Source organism: Lepidochelys kempii, chromosome 3, assembly GCF_965140265.1.
Source record: "Lepidochelys kempii isolate rLepKem1 chromosome 3, rLepKem1.hap2, whole genome shotgun sequence".
In the NCBI taxonomy this organism is placed as follows: Eukaryota; Metazoa; Chordata; order Testudines; family Cheloniidae; genus Lepidochelys; species Lepidochelys kempii.
In genome coordinates this window covers 159,476,693-159,496,501 of record NC_133258.1, presented here as the reverse complement: position 1 = coordinate 159,496,501, position 19,809 = coordinate 159,476,693, and the positions used below count along the sequence as shown (strand labels likewise).

The 19,809-nt window shown below is 42.7% G+C and overlaps 1 protein-coding gene across 1 annotated transcript in view; it reads right to left on the bottom strand.

Annotated features, from left to right (window-relative positions):
- Positions 1 to 19,809, bottom strand: part of LOC140909462 (calpain-8-like) — a 46,605-nt gene that overhangs the window by 3,813 nt on the left and 22,983 nt on the right. Inside the window, exons 8-18 of the mRNA XM_073338774.1 lie at positions 18,581 to 18,655; positions 17,330 to 17,490; positions 16,069 to 16,229; positions 12,649 to 12,660; positions 10,013 to 10,224; positions 8,417 to 8,453; positions 7,697 to 7,762; positions 6,668 to 6,725; positions 5,659 to 5,723; positions 2,818 to 2,886; positions 284 to 362 (exon numbers count right to left, since the gene is read on the bottom strand). Of these exons, the coding sequence (XP_073194875.1) occupies positions 284 to 362; positions 2,818 to 2,886; positions 5,659 to 5,723; positions 6,668 to 6,725; positions 7,697 to 7,762; positions 8,417 to 8,453; positions 10,013 to 10,224; positions 12,649 to 12,660; positions 16,069 to 16,229; positions 17,330 to 17,490; positions 18,581 to 18,655 (995 nt within the window). The remainder of the gene's footprint in view (positions 1 to 283; positions 363 to 2,817; positions 2,887 to 5,658; positions 5,724 to 6,667; positions 6,726 to 7,696; positions 7,763 to 8,416; positions 8,454 to 10,012; positions 10,225 to 12,648; positions 12,661 to 16,068; positions 16,230 to 17,329; positions 17,491 to 18,580; positions 18,656 to 19,809) is intronic.

The window sequence follows — 19,809 nt, the reverse complement described above, 5'->3', positions numbered from 1 at the left end:
AAGAGCTTGCAGAGGTACAAATCGTCCACAGAAAAACTGCTCCTGCAGGGGGTCCAGAGCTGGCCAGCACCACCCCAGAAGTGGACAGTACGGCCAAGGAAGAGGCGTGGCCAGGGGATATATATGGGGATCAGGAAGAGAGAGAGGCAAGTCAATGATGTCACCACAATTATGAGGCTACGAGGCAGGAGGGATAGTAGAGTAGTCAGAATGCCTCAATATTTTCATTTTTTTAAAATATGGAATACCACATTAGGGCATCCTTTCTACACGTGATATTTACCTGCTTCCTTGAGGGCATTTCGCATCTCATGAGCATCTATGGTACCAGAATAGTCCGTATCCACTTTCTTGTAGATCTCCTGCAGCAGAAGAAAGAGGAAGTATTGAATCTGCCTTTAGACTGTTAGGAGCCCTATCTGATTGACTGGGAGATGCATTGCTTCTGCCAGCCAATGCATCGCTACTGCCAGCCAATGCAGCTTTTCTCTGAAAGTGTAAATGACTGAAGGAAAATTTTCAATTAGCTAATGGCAAACTGTGCCCTGGGAAACTATTCCCAGTGGTCTGGCAGCTTGCCCATCGGCATGTTGTGCTGTGGCAAACAGGCCCTTAAGGAATATCCCCCTCACTCAGCAAACACTGTAATATACAACTTCCATTTTGGTTAGCACTTCAAAAGAAACAACAGGCAGTTCTCACAGCCAATTGATCTGCTAGCCAGCTCTAGCTGAGTAATTAGAAACTATTCTGGCCTGCAGCTCAGAGGGGAAACTGCACTTGGGGCATGTTTTCATTTACGCAGGCCATCTACTCATTGCATGCTGGTGATCAGAATGTGTCCAACCTGTGAGGAGCTAAGCACCTCCTCCTTGGCTTCAATGGAAAAGGAGGGAGCTCTGCACTTCACAGGAGCAGGCCTGTAATGCGTACCATCCCAAAAGCTTATCTTAAAGGGGCATTATCAAGTAGGTTAAGTCCAAACTTTGGCCTTCTTTAAACTGATTCTGCAGAAAATCTTCTGGATATTAAACTTTCTATGGGGGGGGAAGCACTTTCGTGGAGACTGTGACACTGCACCCCATATTTGTCACAGTAATATTATATAATTATGGCATAATTATGATGCATTTTGTACAAGATAAGTCATGTGAGGTGTGATTGGAAAAGTTATGATTTGCTGAATATGATTATCCTATATGCATGCATGTATCATTTTTGTATCTGATGTTATTAATATTATGTATCTATTATGAATGTAGTTATACCAAGTTGATACCGAATAGGCAAAATGCTTTCAGTCTAGATAGTGGGTGGGGATGGGCCTATTCAGGTAATGGGCCATTAGGAAAAAACAATAAGCCTTAGGAGAAGCTTATCCATTACCTGGTGAGCCTCCCTGAGAATACTCGAGGGCCTGTAAGTAATGGCTGTTATGACTCAGCAAGGTATGCAAGGTCCTGTGACCAGGCCATGTGACTCTGGACTCCAGCTTGGGATGTCAGTATTTTTCCACAACGTGGTCTGGGAACCAAGCTTTGAAACAAAGGGTTCCTGCCATATGCTAAAGCTATATAAGGCAGGGAGTGACATCATTGGTTGTTCTTTACTCCCCCCACAAGAGGACTCCTGGAAACGCCTAAGGAACAAAGACTGAACTGGGGAAAGTTCTGGATCCAGGCTAAAGGGATTTCTTGCCTATGTATGGAAACCTGAGAAACCCAAGCTGCAAATTAAATGCAGCTTGTGCTTTGAGAATCTGCCAGACTGCTGGTATCATCAGTCAGGGTGAGAAACTGCTAATTCATAGTCAATCTAACTAGTGGATTAAACTTTGTGTTTTTATTTGTTTGCTATCCCTTATAATCACCTAAAATCCAACTTTTGTAGTTAATAAATTTATTTTATGTTTTAATCTAAACCAGTGGGTTTGGAGTGAAGTGCCTGGGAATCTTGGCTCAGAGGGGCTGTTGCATTTCCCCTCCGCACTGAGTGGGAGGTGAACAGGGAAATAAATTCATAGTGGTTGTGGTTTGGTCCAGGGCAGGATAGTAAAGCTCTGGGGTCCTAGGCTGGGAAGCTAGTGGTTATTTTGACTGTAGCCTCTCTATTGTTGGTTCATGCAGTGGCTGGTCAAAGCGACTGCATGTAACTGCAACTAGGTGCTTCCATATCTGTGCGTATGCTGGTGGAAGTGCAAGACCAGGAGCATGTCTGCAGCTTGTCACAGAAACACAGTGTGAGCAGGAGCCCAGGCTGGTGGGTCAAAGGGCTCAGTGGTACCCCAGTTCCAGGTGGCACCCAGGGGGAACCCGTCACAGAGACATTTAAAAAAAAAAAACCTAAACAATATCTATTTTAGTCAGCCCTGCAAAAATAGAATTGCCTTGTATTCTGCTATAGCAGTTAACTATAAAACTCTATTCCAGAGCAGGTATTAGAAAGTTTGGTGCACAAGTAATTATGTTGCACAGCACAACAACAGAGCCGTGTTCATTTCAGCTGTATTAAAATGCAAGAGGTGGGGATGAATCCATGTTTGCCTAGCAGGTAGGAATGAAATCACCAAGCAAAAGGAGTTGTTCAAGCTTCTAAAAAAGTGTTCCAAAATAGAGTGGGAGGGGCTAGGGTGGAAGAGGAATTGACTATGTCTCTTTAAATCAGAAATGTATCTGAACTAGAGCTCTGAGCAAAACTCCAAACATAATGGGAAATTGGGACCTGTTTCTGACCTTGGTGGCTTGGACCCATCTCTGTTTAAATCTGTATTTCACAGAGCTAGATAGGGGCAGGGAAACAATGAAATAAGTTAGTTACCAAATATTTTTGAATCTTCAGCCAAAGTATCTTGAATTCTACAACATCCAAGGTGCCAGTCCCATTGGTCTGGGTATGTTAAGGCCTGGTTCAAATTCAGAATGGATCAGTTTCTACCCATATCAAAGAGGAAGAGTAACCGGCACTGATACAAATAATGACCCATTGCAATGTAGTGTACTTATTCATAGTAGTTTTCATTTGTAATCCACCCATTAGAGAGAGACTTGCAGTTTTAAATTTGCTTAGCTAAGGGTGTGCTAAGAATTCCTGGGCTATCTGCAGTACTGTAGTGGATTGTTAAAAAGGTACTACACCTATTAGATTACACTCTCATTTCATACAGAGAGGAGTAACCCACTACTGAAAGTTCTTTTTTAATAGACTACAGGTATGTCTACGCTACGAAATTAGTTTGATATTATAGAAGTCAATTTTTAGAAATCAATTTTATACAGTCGATTGCGTACGTCCACACTAAGTGCATTAAGTCGGCGGAGTGCGTCCTCACTACCATGACTAGCAGAGGCTTACAGAGCAGTGCACTAGGGGTAGCTATCCCACAGTTCCCACAATCTCCATTGCCCATTGGAATTCTGGGTTAAGCTCCCAATGCCTGATGGGGCAAAAATATTGTTGGGGGTGGTTTTGGGTACATTAGTCGCCCCTCCCTCTTTGAAAGCAATGGCAGACAATCGTTTCGTGCCTTTCTCCACCCCGTGCGAACACTATTCTGCTTTCAGCAGATGGTGCAGTAGGACTGCTAACTGTCGTCATCCACCGCTGCTCTGCTGCTATTGTCTCAATAGCGAATTTCTCCATGTTGTCTGTCACGGGCTCCTGGGTACATGTGTTCTTCCTTGGGAAATGTGTGCGGTGCTAACCGTAGTCCTCCACCACTTCCGCTGCCATGCTGCTCTCCTGAATCCACCTCACAGGTCCTCTCATCATTCTCTATAAATATCTATTCTCGTGGCATGTGTCATCAGCCACCGCTTCCGCTGCCACTCTGCTCTCCTGCAGACGCCATACCACGGCAAGCATGGAGCCCACTCAGATCACCGTGGCAGTTATGAGCATTGTAAACACCTCACGCATTATCCTGCAATATGTGCAGAACCAGAACCTGCAAAAGCAGGCAAGGAGGCGACAGCAGCGCGGTAATAAGAGTGATGAGGACATGGACACAGACTTCTCTCAAAGTACGGGCCCTGGCAATTTGGACATCCTGGTGGATGACCTTACATTGTGATTGACCTTACAATAAGTGATTGACCTTACATTGGACACTCATTAGCTATCAGGATCAGAAGCTGCCCTGATCTATGCTGATTACATCTGTGCTGAGCCAAGAACCTCTGACTGCTAAAAAGAACAAAGGTTCCAACTAATAAGAGATTCTGAATTAAATTAAAGTTTGCAGGGGACACAAAAATTGGGGCAGTGGTAAATCATGAAGAGGCCAGGTCACTGATTCAGAGCAATCTGGATCACTTGGTAAACTGGGCGTAAGCAAACAATGTGTGTTTTAATACCGCTAAATGTAAAAAGTATACATCTAGGAACAAAGAGTGGTAGCCTTATTTACAGGATGGGAGACTCCATCCTGGGAAGCAGGGATTGTGAAAACTGTTTTGGGGTAGTGGTGGGTTCAGCTAACATGAACACCCAGTGTGATGCTGTGTCCAAAAGAGCTAATGAGGTTGTGGGATGCATAAACAGGGGACTTTCCAGTTGGAGTAAAGAGGTTATTTTACTTCTTTATCTGGCACTGGTATGATCACTGCTGGAACACTTTGTCCAGTTCTGACCCCCACAATTCAAGAAGGATGTTGGTAAATTGGAGAGGATTCAGAGAAGAGCCATGAGAACGATTAAAGGATTAGAAAACATGCCTCCTAGCAATAGACTCAAGTTGCTCAATCGGTTCTTCTTAACGTGAAGGTTAAGGGGTAACTTGATTAGTCTGGTTGGCTCTTCAGTCTAGCAGAGAAAGGTACAACACACGCCAATGGCTGGAAGTTGAAGCCAGACAAATTCAGACTGGAAATAAGGCGTACATTTTTAACAGTGACAGTAATTAACCATTGGAACAATTTACCAAGTGTTGTGGTAGATTCTCCATCATTGACCATTTTTCAATCAAATTTTTAAATCTCACAGCTCCCATTGGCCAGGAATGGTGAACCGTGGCCACTGAGAGCTGCGGGCGGCCGTGCCTGCAGATGGTCAAGTTAAACAAACTGTCTCATGGCCTGCCAGTGGATTACCCTGACCGGCTGCAGGTTGCCACCACTGTCCTAACCCTCGTCCTCTGGCCATATGAAGCTCATCTCCCACAGGAGGCATGCAATGGGACGGGGCATGCAAAGCCTTTCCCCATCACATAGTTCCTCTGATCTTTCTCTGCACCTTTAGGGCTATACTGTGTAAAGAGAGAAGACCATACGGACCAGCAGAAGGAAGTTCATAGTGTGTATAACAACCACTGCACAGCTTCCCAAGCACACTGGGTATGTCTACCCTGAGCTCCCATTGCTGCACTAGGTGAATTCTGGCAGAATGCCCCTGCTGTGCTGCAGAGTAGACCAGCTATGTCTAAAGAAAACATTAACATATGAAAGCCACAAAGCAGGGGTGGTGAAGATCTGGCCACTTGAGGGTTAACGTCTCTGCCACACTGTGCTGACAGAGCCACTTTTCTGAATTTTATGCCTACAGCAAGTGAAGGCAGATGCACTGGGAAAATCGGAAGTGTAAATCTAGCCTTATCTAGTCCAAGGTCTTTGCCAGGGAGATCTAGGAACTTCAGAGAACAGTGAAGTGACATTTAAAGGATACATCTAAGAGACTGATCATCTCTCTACAGGTGTTTATGGTGAATCCATCACTTTTAATGTCTGCCCCTGAATAAAAACAAAGTCAGAAATACTTTAGACAAATATTTTCTGCAGCCCACAGAAATACAGTCCACCCACAGTCAGCATCTGCTACTAGGGCAAATACACTTTCATTACTACCAACATTTCTTCTATGCACCTCCTCTCCCAACTTATTAAAAAAAGAAAGTGAATATTTAGTACAAGCGAAAGGGTTTGGATTAAAAAAATACCAGAGAGGAAAGGTCTGTTTATTCACAGAACATATACAGCATGGGCAATTGCAGTACATGCTTTTCCCAAACTGCCCTGGCAAGGATCTATGTTGCATCCATTGTAAAGAAAGAGCTTCTGTGTTTGCACTGAACAAAATTGATCCTTTTGTAATCAATGTAGGTTACACAGAATACACTATAATGAACCGGGTAGCGTGTATGTGCAGGTGCCCTCTACTGGTAGAATCAGAGTTGCACATTCTATCATAAATCCTGTACTGCTAATAGAGATTTCCCCTTAGCCCATGTGGCAGAGGATTGTGCTTTTGGAGCAGGAAAACCAGATTACATCTGTGTTGTCAATATAGGGGCCATGGTGTGCCACACAGCAGCACCTCTGGAGTCCTCCTTAGGCATGGATTTCAGACAAGTACCTGTACAGTTTGTTAGGCCAGATCCAAATGTAGAAACACACAGGGAGTGAGACCCAGTCACTTCTCCCAGGGCAAGCCCTGACCTCTCTATTCAGACTCCACATTCCAGTCCTATTATTTGGGGTGACAGTTATCTTACAGAAAGATTCATTACCCTGAACGGATCCCAGCAGTTCTCTTTTAACATTATTACTTGTTTACGTGCTAGCAGAAAGGACCATGGTACAGAAATTCATTGTGAATCAAAGAGAGATCCTGTATGTCTTACTTGCAGCATCTGCCTACCACCCTTGCTCAGTGTGAAACATCTAGTGTCACTTACTCTTTGCTAATACCCTATTCAGAAGAGTTTGAAGTTCATTTGCTGTCATTTCACAGTCCTGGAAACAAGAAAAAAAAAACCACATTTCAGGTGATAACATAAATGTTTGGAACAAACCAATTGAGCCTTCATTCACTGCAATACTCCTACAGACAACTCCACTTCTCATCCTTATCTTAAGGCTTGGGACTCTAACGCTAAGGTCTCCCGTGTAGCTGCTCTATACCGACAAAAGTTTTGCCGACAAAAGTGCTACTGTAGACAAAGCCCGAGGACACACCACAGATATTTCCTTATACTTAGAATGTGAAGTGAGTGGTATCTCAGGTACCACAGTGTGGCAACCCACTAAATGTGACGTGTCTACCAGCAACCACTGGCTCAGTTCCTCAACTAAGGAGATTCAGAAACACATCCAGACTTATGGAAACTGAAAGGGAAGCAGCTGAAATTCACCAATCACAACTCAAACAGGCTTCTCTGGCTAAAAATGATGCTCTCACACTTAAAATTGGCCCCAGGTATTTGCTCCTTAAGAGCAAACCCAATGCGACAGCTGCAAGCTAGTTTGTGCAGCAGGATCCTGCAGATGCCAAGGTCTCCTATGCAGTAGAGAGTGCAATACTACCCTCTAGCTAAAGGATTCCTGAGTCCAGCAACTTCTAACCAACAAGGAATATAGTCCTAATATCTATTAGTACAACACTCCAAATTATGCACCAGCACCAGGTAACTGACTCCCCAGGTAATTTATATCACCACATAGTAACATCACTCACTTCCACCATTCTTAAAGGGAGGCTACACCTTGAGAGAATCACATTCAGCACCGATATGAGGAATAACGTAGTACAACTGTTCTACTGTAAGGTACATTAAATTGGACCAAAATGGTAGCTGAGAGTTAATAAAAGGGGAAATCCATTCTATTCTTCAGAAGACTAGATAAACAAGAGAATTGGTACTCAAAATAGTTTTCTACCTCTGTATTAAGATGTCACTATCTTTTTCTCTCTTTAAACCACTCACCTCTCCAGAAAGCTTCTGAAACAGGCTCTTGAACTCCTTATCTATGCCCTTGTCATCAACATGAGGCTAAAGGGAAGAGAGAACCAATAATGTGGTTTATTATTCCAGACACAGGTGCCAGGAAATGGGTGGAGGTGTTTGAAATTGCCAAACAAAATTTCCTAAATAAATGGCTTAATTCCATTTGGAAGATGAGCGGGGTCAGAGAGCTCTGGCTCAAGCCCAAGCCTGAATGTCTACGCAGCAATTTTATAGCCCCGCAGCCTGTCCCAAGTCAGCTGCGGATGTTTAACTACTGTGCAGTCAGACCCTGATTGGAAAGGACTCTTGTGTTATCACATTAGGATCACAAAATAGATGTGGAGAAAAATTATATTGAGCCTGTCTATAGCAATTACACAGTTCCTTGGAGGTCTGCTTTTGAAATTCTTCTTTATGGAAAGGATCACACTATACCACGGTATTATATTCTCCTTGTGTATATGTATTCTGAACTGATGTACTACAGCTCAGTTACAGAATTGCATGGGCAAAATTTTGCCCCAAAAATGCATATGGAACCTGTAAGCCAGATAGATAGGGAAAGGAGGTTTTCAATTACAGGGCTTCTTTACACGAGTATGGATACTCTGATTTCAGCTCAAGCCAACCGCAACAAAATCCCAAATCAAATGTCTGCTTGCCCAAGAAGCTGTTCATTTAGACCTAACTGGCATTTACCTCATATGGTTTTGCAGCCACTACATCACCAATTTCCCTGAGGAAAAATAAAAATAAAAGAAATGACCAATCTAGTATTTACAAAGCAATGGATCCTTGTATAGGACTGCGGTCTCTAACACGGTAACTTGAGCTTTTCAGTCTGCAATAATCCTACCTCAGCACACACCACTACATTTTTAAAATCATGCACACCAGGTGAGCTTTTCTTTTGCCGTGTATTCAGCCTCTCCAGCCTTTTCCTTCTACTGGCCACTTTGTAGGATATATATGCTTGACGACCGTCTCTTCCCCCACACTTCTGATCCTTCCTCTGAAAACATCTGCTCAATGTACAGTAGCAGTCAAAACAGCTAAATACTATGAACCATTAAGAAAGGGACAGATAATAAAACAGAAAATTTCAATGCCACTATATAAATCCATGGTACACCCACACCTTGAATACTGTGTGCAGTTCTTATCAGCCCATCTCAAAAAAGATATTGGAATTGGAAAAGGTGGAGAAGGGCAACAAAAAAAGTTAGGGGTATGGAACAGCTTCTGAATAAAGAGAGACTAAAAAGACTGGAACTTTTCAGCTTGGAAAAGAGAAGACTAATCAGGGATATGATAGAGGTCTATAAAATCGTTATTTACTTTCTCCACACCACTCATGAAGTGTTTACGCCTTCACATAACACAAGAACCAGTGTCACCCAATGAAATTAATAGGCAGCTGGTTTAAAAAACAACAAAACACAAAACAAAAGTAAGTACTTCTTCACACACACAGTCAACTTGTGGAGCTCCTTGCCAGGGGATATTGTGAAGGCCAAGACTATAATGGGGTTTAAAAAAGAAAAAGTTCATGGAGGATAGGTTCATCAATGGCTATTAGCCAAGATGGTCAGGGATGCAACTCCATGCTCTGAGTGTCCCTAACCTCTGATTACCAGAAGCTGGGAGTGGACAACAGGGGCTGGATCACTTGGTGATTGCCTGCTCTGTTCATTCCCTCTGGGGCACCTGGTATTGGCCACTGTCGGAAGACAGGATACTGGGCTAGGTGGACCTTTGATCTGACACAATATAGCCGTTTTTATGTTTCCCATGGCACTTTTTGACAAAACTTTTACTCTGTAGACCCCAGGTGGTATTCAGATACTACAGTAGTGGGTGCTAGAACATAGTGGACAAGCCATTGCTCTATAATGTGGGCTGGAGCACCCACAGAAAAAACAATAGTGGGTGCTGACCACCCACCAGTGGGCCCTGCCAATCTGCTCCTCCCCCCACCCTCACCTCCAACCCACTGTGGATCAGCTGTTCAGTGGCAGGCAGGAGGCCCTGGGGGAGGGGGCAGAGCAGAGACAGGGCGTGCAACAGGGTGGGAAGAGGTGGGGTGGAGGCAGAAAGAGGGTGGGTGGAGCTCGAGCATCCCCAGAGAAATGAGAAAGTTGGCACCTGTGTGTGGATGTATTGACTGATACAAGTAGCGCTGAGTTGGGGGCCTTAAAGGTTCAACTCGCAAGTCTCCCATGTAGTGTGGATCATTCCACCTTGCTCCTTGCATACCTCACCTTGAGCAGACAGAATTATGAAGAAGATACATACTGAGTTTTAGCCTGTTTCTCAGAGAAAACTCTAAGGCAGAACTCTCCATCTTTGAAAGGCTCGAATGTGGATGGCACAATGAGGTACTCTCCTGGGGGCAGTTTGAGACGGCTGGAGACTTCGCGCAGGTTAACATAGGTGTCAGACCGGGCTACTGGTCGGTGGGTTGTGAAGAAATCTCGGCTCAGATGGACATCTGTGTGATTTTTCAGCTGGCAAAAATAATATTCTATTAAAAAAAAATCAACTGGATAAAGTCACCAGAAAGCCTAATTTCCCTAGTTCTATTTCATTGTTTAAAAGCCATCCCCAGAACTTTATGCTACTTGGAAGCAATATAACCTCTGAGTGCAGGCAAGGGAGACAAGCACGAATGTTCTGCCATATCAACATAAAAAACAAACCCAGAACAGGCTGAACAACAGAAAGGGGATGGTGCTTAACTCTATCAGGATCAAACTTATGTGTCTCTAATGTCTGTGAGACAATAGCAAATAGAACCATGTTAATGTGCACTCACAGCTTGACAAATTTGTTGTGAATAAGTTGTTCTGTTAATTTAGCACTTTCTTTTCATGAATTGTACATGAAAAGACTGATTTTTTACAAATTTTATTCAGCCTATGGGGTGTTTGCAAACTGTTCGCTTTGACTATTCATGGCATGTGATTGGTCACCTAAGCCACATAGTGCTGCCAGCCCTCCAGGATTGGCGTGGAGTCTCCAGGAGTTAAAGATTAATCTTTAAAGATTATGTCATGAGATGAAATCTCCAGGAATACATCCAATGAAAACTGGCAACCCGAAAGTCACATGCTGTTTCTGCTCTGCGATTGGAGGACTAAATTTTTTTAAACAGGAAAAGAGTGAATAGCTAACACGCTTGTTCTCATATCACTGTGGCATTCGTGAGCACAAAATATTCAAGAGGACAAAACCCTAGTCATGAGAGTGTTCATGTATAGCAATAAGGGACACACATATGAACAAGCCAAATGGCCATTCAGAATTCATGCAGATGTTTGTTAGCATTGAAGCTCTAGCACCTATGTACCATGGCTAACTCTCAGATTTCTTCAGTCACCTGTTTCACCAGCCTCACAGCCCTATCATCTATTCCTTGCTTCTGACAGTATCCATAATCCAAAACTGTGAATGGATGCAGGTTGTCCTTCAGCAACACTACAAACAGAATATTTTTTTTATTGGCTATGTTAGGTGAGCTATGAGCTGCTGCAATGGAAACTTCAAGCACCTTCTACCTCTAACAGTAGGCATAAGGATAACATGGCTTGAGGTTTTCAAAGCCAACGAGGGGATTTAGCCACACAACTCCCCTTCATTTCAGTGGGAAATGTGTGGCTAATCCCTTATCTGTTTTGAAAATCCAACTCAAGAGTTCCATGAACTGATAATCTGGTTACACTCTACAGAGTTTAAGCAAATCAGCCACTCATAGCGGAACACAATTAAAAACAAGATCCCAGTGCGAAATACACCTTTAGAAATCTCATTCAACTTACCTTTACTCCATAAACTTTTCCTTCAAAATGTGTGACTCATCAAGGCAATGATACAAGAAAGGTGGAGCATGTTTGACAGAGGGTGTGCCGACTGCTACACTGATTGTATTTCTGGCTTGACTATAAAGCCAGGTCACAGGGTAAATGAGCTGAACTCATTTGTAAGGGTGATCAGATGTAACTTCTTATATAAAAGTAGTATATTTAACAATAATAGCCCTAAACACTACAGCATCTCTGTTGTAAGCTATAGAATAATGTGGTGCCTTTTCTCTTTTTTTAAAGTAAGGATTGGGTTTTGGTATAATCAACTATTCAAACTATTTCTCCCCACCCATTCTGAAGTGAAACTACACGCAATGAAAAATTCAGAAATCAGATCCAGCATTTTTTCAATGTATAAGTTCCATTTCCCTTTGTGTCTGAAGCTGTAAACAGAGAGCAGATAATTGGTACATAGCTGCACATTACGTTATTGGGCAAGAACAAAGGGGATGAAAAAAAAACAGCAAAATTGGCAGCACAGAATGCTACACTATAGTAATGAACATGACTCCATCTAGCTCTAAACACCCCTTTGTGGTCCTAATTTTAGAAATGGAAAGCCTCTTTATCTTAACATTGACACTTGATTGAGGAGATAGAGTTGGGTAAATTGATGACATTGTGCCACTGCCCAGCAAAGATAGAGGGAGCCACAGAGTTTGATATTTCTTTAAATAATGTAAACTGGGTTTCCTCTAAGCAGGAAAGGAAAATACAGTATGGACCTTGTTCTGCCATAATCTTTACTAGACACACAGATCCAATTCTGATCTTAGTTATATTAAGATCAATGGCAGTCAATGGAGTCACTCCATATTTAGACTAGTGTAAATGAGATCAAAATCTGACTGGGATGAAACCTCATCCTACAGTTCCTTTAAAATGGCAATTCAGAAGTGCAGTGTTGGTCTTCAAATATCAATTTAGTGATTTAAAAAAAAAACACCCCAGTCAAAGTTCTCCCGAAGGTTTGTAGTCAGTTTAGAAGGCACCATGCTTTAAGCAGCAGTTGTATTAAACAGGTGGTGGCCATCTGGAGGATGGAAGTCTCCAGTGGAATGTACATACCTCTTCAGGGACCTGCAAAAGAGAAGTTAATAATGAAAAGAGGCTGCTTAGTATCTTCTGCAGTCAGTTGGGTGAAATGTTAACTAATGCCACATTTTATAGACTCAGGTAGTTTGTCTTTCATTCCTATGTACAACCATTTAATGCAATTCTAGTCCATGCACAAAGTTTCCACTTGTGCTAGCACTGTTCCAAAGGAAAATTAATTTCAAGATTTGGCCAAATGTTCTGTTTTTACTCAGAGGCAATGAGAACTTAGTTCAAAATTGTTTTGAAAATTTATGAGAACAGGCATAAAATCTATTTGCCCGCCATTACCATAATATTGATGAGAAATGTAATGATGATATCTGTTTTGACTTGCGATTAAAATATTTGCCAGAAGGCAAATAGTTTTGCAAAGCAATTTTAATCTGTGTAATTTAGCCCTTGATAAGTTAATAAAATAGCTAAAAAGCACTGCTGCAATTTGCACTTATGAATATAGGACATGATTTTCAAAAGCACCCAAGTGATTTGAGAGCACAAATTTCAATGGGACTTGTGCTCTCAAGTCACATAAGTGCTTTTGAAAAATTCACCCATAGCCTCTTAGCCCTGGTGTACACTAGGACTTTAGGTCGAATTTAGCAGTGTTAAATCTATGTAAACCTGCACCCGTCCACACGATGAAGCCCTTTATTTCGACTTAAAGGGCTCTTAAAATCAATTTCCTTAATCCACCCCTGACAAGTGGATTAGCGCTTAAATTGGCCTTGCCGGGTCGAATTTGGGGTACTGTGGACACAATTCGATGGTATTGGCCTCCGGGAGCTATCCCAGAGTGCTCCATTGTGACTGCTCTGGATAGTACTCTCAACTCAGATGCACGATTGTTTGCCGTTGCTCTGATGGAGGGAGGGGCGACTGACGACATGGCTTACAGGGTTGGTTTACAGGGAGTTAAAATCAACAAAGGGGGTGGCTTTACATCAAGAAGTATTTCAGGCAGGACTTCACGGAGGGTTCCAATAAGAAATGGTGCACCTAAGTTATTGTTCTTATTGGAACAAGGAGGTTAGTCTGGCCTCTGATTGATACATGGCTAGATTTACCTCGCTGCACCTTCTCTGTGAGTGACTGCAGTGTGACCTAGAGGAATGAGTCCCCTAGACGGGGGGGGGGGGGGGGGGGGGTTTGCAAATGAGTACAAAACAAATCTGGTCTATTTCTTGTTGTGATACACTCCATCTATCTTTTCCATCTTTGGCTGGCAGCAAACGGTGCAGAAGGACTGCATGCCATCCACATCTCATGGCTGCTCGGCAAAAGATGATGCAATAGGACTGCTAGCAATCCGTATCACCTGCCTGCTCACCATAAGATGGTTCAATAGGACTGACTGCAGGACTAAAGAGAATGACCTGATCAAGTCACTCCAAATTTAGTCCCTGTGCCCATGTCTGCCCAGGCGCTCCTGATCAACCTCACAGAGGCAACCAGGAGCACCTCAGACATGACGATGACGGCTACCAGTCGTACTGTACCGTCTGCTGCCACAAGGCAATGGGTTGCTGCTGCTGTGTAGCAATGCAGTACCGCGTCTGCCAGCACCCAGGAGACATACAGTGACAGTGAGCTGAGCGGGCTCCATGCTTGCCGTGGTATGGCGTCTGCACAGGTAACTCAGGAAAAAAGGTGTGAAACAATTGTCTGCCCTTGCTTTCACGGAGGGAGGGAGGGCCTGATGACATGTACCCAGAACCACCCGCGACAATGTTTTAGCCCCATCAGGCATTGGGATCTCAACCCAGAATTCCAATGGGCAGCGGAGACTGCGGGAACTGTGGGATAGCTACCCACAGTGCAACACTCCAGAAGTCGACGCTTGCCTCAGTACTGTGGAAGCACTCCGCCAAGTTAATGCACTTAGAGCATTTTCTGTGGGGAGACACACACTCGAATATATAAAACTGATTTCTAAAAAACCGACTTCTATAAATTCGACCTAATTTCGTAGTGTAGACATACCCTTATAGAATGTCTTTTATGTCTAGTTTAGATAGGAGTGCATTGGTTGGAGGCTCATACCATATAAGAGTATCAGCCTGTGCACTCAGTTGTAAGAGTTATTACTACTGTAATTGTCTTTCAGTTAGCTTCAGTGACATGACTTATATAAGATTCTACCAGGCAGGTAAGCTTCAGTATGCCCATTCTCTTTTCTTGTTATACACATCTGCTCAGCATTTTCCTGACTAGAGTAGGTCTTCCTTGGCCATAGTCTCAGCTGAAATTATATCCATCCATAGGCGAAAGCACCAGTGGTAGCTTGTATCATGGATGAGCGTCCAGGTTAGAGGATTTAGCAGCCCTTCCTTTCAAGGTAGAGTTCATTTGTTAAGAGTTACTAGATCTACCCTAACAAGTAAAAGATTATTAAGTGGGCAGGTGAGTGAGATCTCCCAAGACAGAAATACACTAAGGCAGAAAGATTGTGTTTTGGTCTGTCTATGGTGATAGATAAGTAGAGAGAGCCATTCTTTAATGTGCAAATTCTAGAATGCAAATGGATTGGGTTGCCTGGTATTAAACAGATGGCATGGGAAACACAGAGCTAGCTGTGTGCACAGACACGTTAGCACCAGGGAAAACCCTTGCCAATTTTGTACCAGTGCCACATTTTCAGCCCTGAAGAAAAGCTATCCCACATGTGCAGGAGATAAGGGAACCAAAATGCACAAGCTACTTTAGCAAAAGTTAGTCATTCCCATTAAAGACCTTTGCCTATGGGAGTCTATGCTACACTTCATGATCTCATATCTGCAGAAAAGCAATGAATTATGATATCAGTTGGAATTTCAGATTTTTTGTTTTGTTTCCATGGCATCACAGAAGTTAGAGATAGAAAAGTCCTACTCCCATCTCCGGCCTCTGCAGAATTGTTCCCTACAGTATATTATCCAACTGTTTACACAGACAGTGGTGACGCAATTGTTATATAAAACCAGAAACCAACAGAACAATACTATGGTAGGTAGTGAAGCTAACACAATCTGCATATTCAAAGAAAAATAATTCAAGCGAACAGCAGGAACTAGTGATGGGCCTAAAACTGAACCATTTATCTGGAATCTCCTTCCATTATGAACCAGCACTGTTTAGGCTTTGCAAGAGAAAAGACCTGAATGAGACTGTTGATAAATTAGCCACCTCCACTTTTGAAGCGCTCTGTTAGAAACTGAATGGTACAAACCCTGAACCATTTATCTGAACACTCCCATGCGACGGGGGTCAGATCGAATGAGAGAAGGATTTGAACCATCTCGCAAAACCAAAACCTGACTGAGGTGATGCTGAAAAGTCAAAAGCCTCCCTGAGCGTTGCCGATCTCGAGGAGAGCACAGCATTGAGTAACCCCTTAAAAGGGACTTACTATACCTGATAGAGAGAATAGCCAATACTGAGTAGACCTTCCCCCATCTTCTTCTGTCTCCTGCGGTTCTTCTGCATAAGGCCCACCAGCACAGTGCTTCCTTCATCATCATCATCATCGGGCTCATCCAGCTTGATTTTAAACTGAGGATTGGTCCAGTATGTCACTAAAAAAATCCCAAGGGAAAATGATAGGAAAGAGCATTTGATTTCACTGCCACTGAGGTCATTCTCATGAGACGTACAGAAACAGCACTTTGGAAAGACCTTCTTTGGGGTTCAGTCAAACCTTTCCATTACATTATATGATTCCATGTTTTTCCAGCTGTGCTGTATATTTATTTAAGCAATAACAAATTACAAAGACATCTCCTGGGGAGTAATGACTAGCTGGGAGGAGCCAATGCCATCAACACCAAGTAGTCATTTAGTCCCAGGAAATGTCCTCTGCTGAGACTCTTGTTGTTATATGGCCAAATCCCAGAGGGCCTCTCTTCAGGTTTGACCTGAAAATGCAAGGCCAAATTACGATACTCTGTGTCTTTTAGTGTTGAATTGTGACTGTATTGTGGCTTCCACAATCCACTGGTGATTAGTCCAGTCAGAAGCCTGAGTAATACAGGCAGGGAAAGTGCATAAAGAAAAGACACTGTGCAGTAAATTAACTGCTCAAGTGAGGAAAGAAACCCTGATGAGAAAATGGGTCTGAATCAGGTTTTGATTTAGACCACATAGGTTTGGGTTAATATCAACACGTGTAGAAAATAGGTAAAAAACCCTAGAGAAGGAACTTCAGATCCAAACCCTTCTGGCTCTTAACTGCTTTCTAAGCTTCTCGTTCCAAATTAGAGAAAAGGAGACTTGACCTATTTTCTGAATCAGGCACTGATGCAGCCCAAGATGGCAGAAATCTCATGAAAATGACTGATCTCAGATTCCCAGCCAGTCCTGATAATGGAAATCTCCAAATACCAGCTGATCTCATGAAATTTCTGCCACTTTTGGCTGAAATCTCATGAGAGCACTTGCAAGTTTTCAACTTCAAACCCAAACAGACAGTCCTGATTCAGCCTTGAGCCTAGACCCCGGACTAAACCAGTCCAGATCTTTGCTTCACCTCTTTGATCCAACTATAAAAACACCAGAACACACACCTCCATGAAACAACCCACACTGCTGCTTCAACAGTGATACAACATGGAACCTGTGTTGGAAGAAATTGTATCTATTTCTTCACCACACAAACAAGTTTCACCTGGGTCTTTACCTGGATAGTTCTGGCAGCCACCAGCGGTAGAACCCCGTCTCCACTGACCATTGAATAAGGTCAGGCCCCATTTATGAACCTTGTCATTCGTCAGGGTGTCAGGAGTCAAGTTGCAGATTTCAAGCCGTGTAAACTGTCTTTGAAAATCTGAGAATGCCATCCTGACAAAGAACACAAAGAGACCATGGTGAATTCATGAACTTGGAACATAGCCAGACCCACTGTGAATTGATCCCTTTTCTAATGGGGCAGAAAATAGCAGAACCACAGGAGAATTCCCTGAAATTCAGTCTAATTGAACTTTGGAACTAAAATTGGCTTTTAGGAACCCCAACCACCCCTTTAAGGCAACAGTTCTCAATGGCTAATATTCATTAAGGGCTCAACTGTGCCACCTTTGCTCATGCTGAATCATACTTTAGTACCCAAATAATTTCACTGAAATCAGTGCAGCTATGTGGGGAATGAGCCATACATCCAGATAGTCCCAGAGATTTAAAAAATAAATAAATTGGTTATCCTTCCATTGTTGATGTTTCTTACCCCCCTCTGATAGCTCAGCCTGGGTAACATTCACCTTATTATTACATTAGAAGATAAACAGGTCATGTTGCCAGCTACCCAGGAAAGCAGGACACACTGCCAACAGATATTCAAGCACTCATGGGGACTGACACCATTCCTTGCACTCAGAATGATTCTGATTTCACTTCCACTGGCATAAATCAGGCATAACTCCATCACTGTCAGTGGAATTAACACTGAATAAATCCACAGCAAAGAAAATCTGAATCAGATCCGTCCCTGATTCTCCACTGTCTTGCACCTTGTGTAGCTATTTACATTTGCACAAAGAGGACAACTGCCATTCTAATTGAGGGTAGAGTTCTACAAAGATCAATTCAATATTAATCCATGTAACCAAATACTGGGCTGGATTTTCCACTCACTCCCGGTAAATAGATGCTACCAAGCTATAAAGCTGAACTTCCTCACTACTATTTAGCCAAATCCAAGCCACAAAATATTGAGCATCTGAGCTACATCCTTGCCACCTCATCATGCTATAGAAACCCTAATATACAGGTCATATTTGAATGGGAAGGGAGATAACCAACAGGCTCTCTCACACATCCTGGCTGTGTTATTAACCCTTTGGATAGTGGTATTTTCCTCAACCACCATCCAAAGCAATGCTGTACATCTCCATGTACAGTTTCCTAAGGATTAATCCCACTAAATGATTCTTACCAAAACTCTCCATCATCTGCTTGCTTATCCAGAGCCTGTTTTTGTTTGGGATCAATATAATTCCATTCTAGAGCACTGCAGGCAAAACACAAGAGGCAATAAGTATAGTAGTTACATTTTACTTTATAAAAATGTCAGGAAGTTGGAATCTTTCTATACTTACAGAAGATAAAAGTACATATTTCCTTCAATGACTGGATTTTTTACTCATTCCAAGGGCTGTGCAAAATGCAAATTAACTCTATATACAGTTGGAAATTTAGACAAACTGGTCAAAGAATCAGGCTTTACATTTAACTGTATTTGTGGCAAATGAACCCCACATTTAATCATAACTGCAAGTATGCACAGATATCACTAGGACTATCAGGAAATGTTCTCTCAGTGTGAGATCTATTCTAATGTCTAAGTCTCCCAAGCAGAGTGGTGAAACCTCCATTATTTGGGACATTTTAAAACAAGAATGGAGAAAGAGCACTAGAAAAATATACTACAGGGAGCAATCCTGCACTGGTCACAGGGAAGGACTAGGTATCCAATGCTTCTATTCCATCTCTATCATACTATTGTAGAGTAGGCCAGGCTCTCATCTGATCCCATAAAAATCTGGAGTAACTCCATTGATTTCAGTGGAGATGATCCACAGTAAAACAGGTGTGACTGAGATCAGAATATGGCCCTGTTAGTCTATATGAAGCAGACTACTTTTAGGGTGAGCAAACCAGGTCCAATACAAGTAAGATTCACCCTAAAGCTTTGCTCAAGTTGCACACAAACTCAATGCTATAATTTCAGCCAGCCGGGATGAGAAGCAGATATATCAAAATCCTGTGTGAGAAATGTTCATGCTATTTTCAACCTGACCAAACCCAAGAAAAATCTTAGAAACGTTGTGACCATACTTCTCACGAGATACCAAGCCCACCTTCCAGCTCAGAGCGGTTCAGATGGGTATTCAAATGTTTGGGTGCTTAGCTGAACACAGAGCCTTTTGAGCTTCTCCAGCTGCAGTGAAACATTGCCCTTTCTTAGGCCTTGCAGTCCCATCGATGGCGTTGCACAGCAATTTGGCCCTATTGTGTTTTCTAGCCATGGAAATTGACTGAATACTACACTGGTATTTCACCAGCATCAGTAGGATACAGGCATGAGGAGAGTCACCTTGCGAAATGACATGGGTCTGACTTCCTTGGTCCTGTTCACAGCAAGAACTACAGACTACTCTCCAC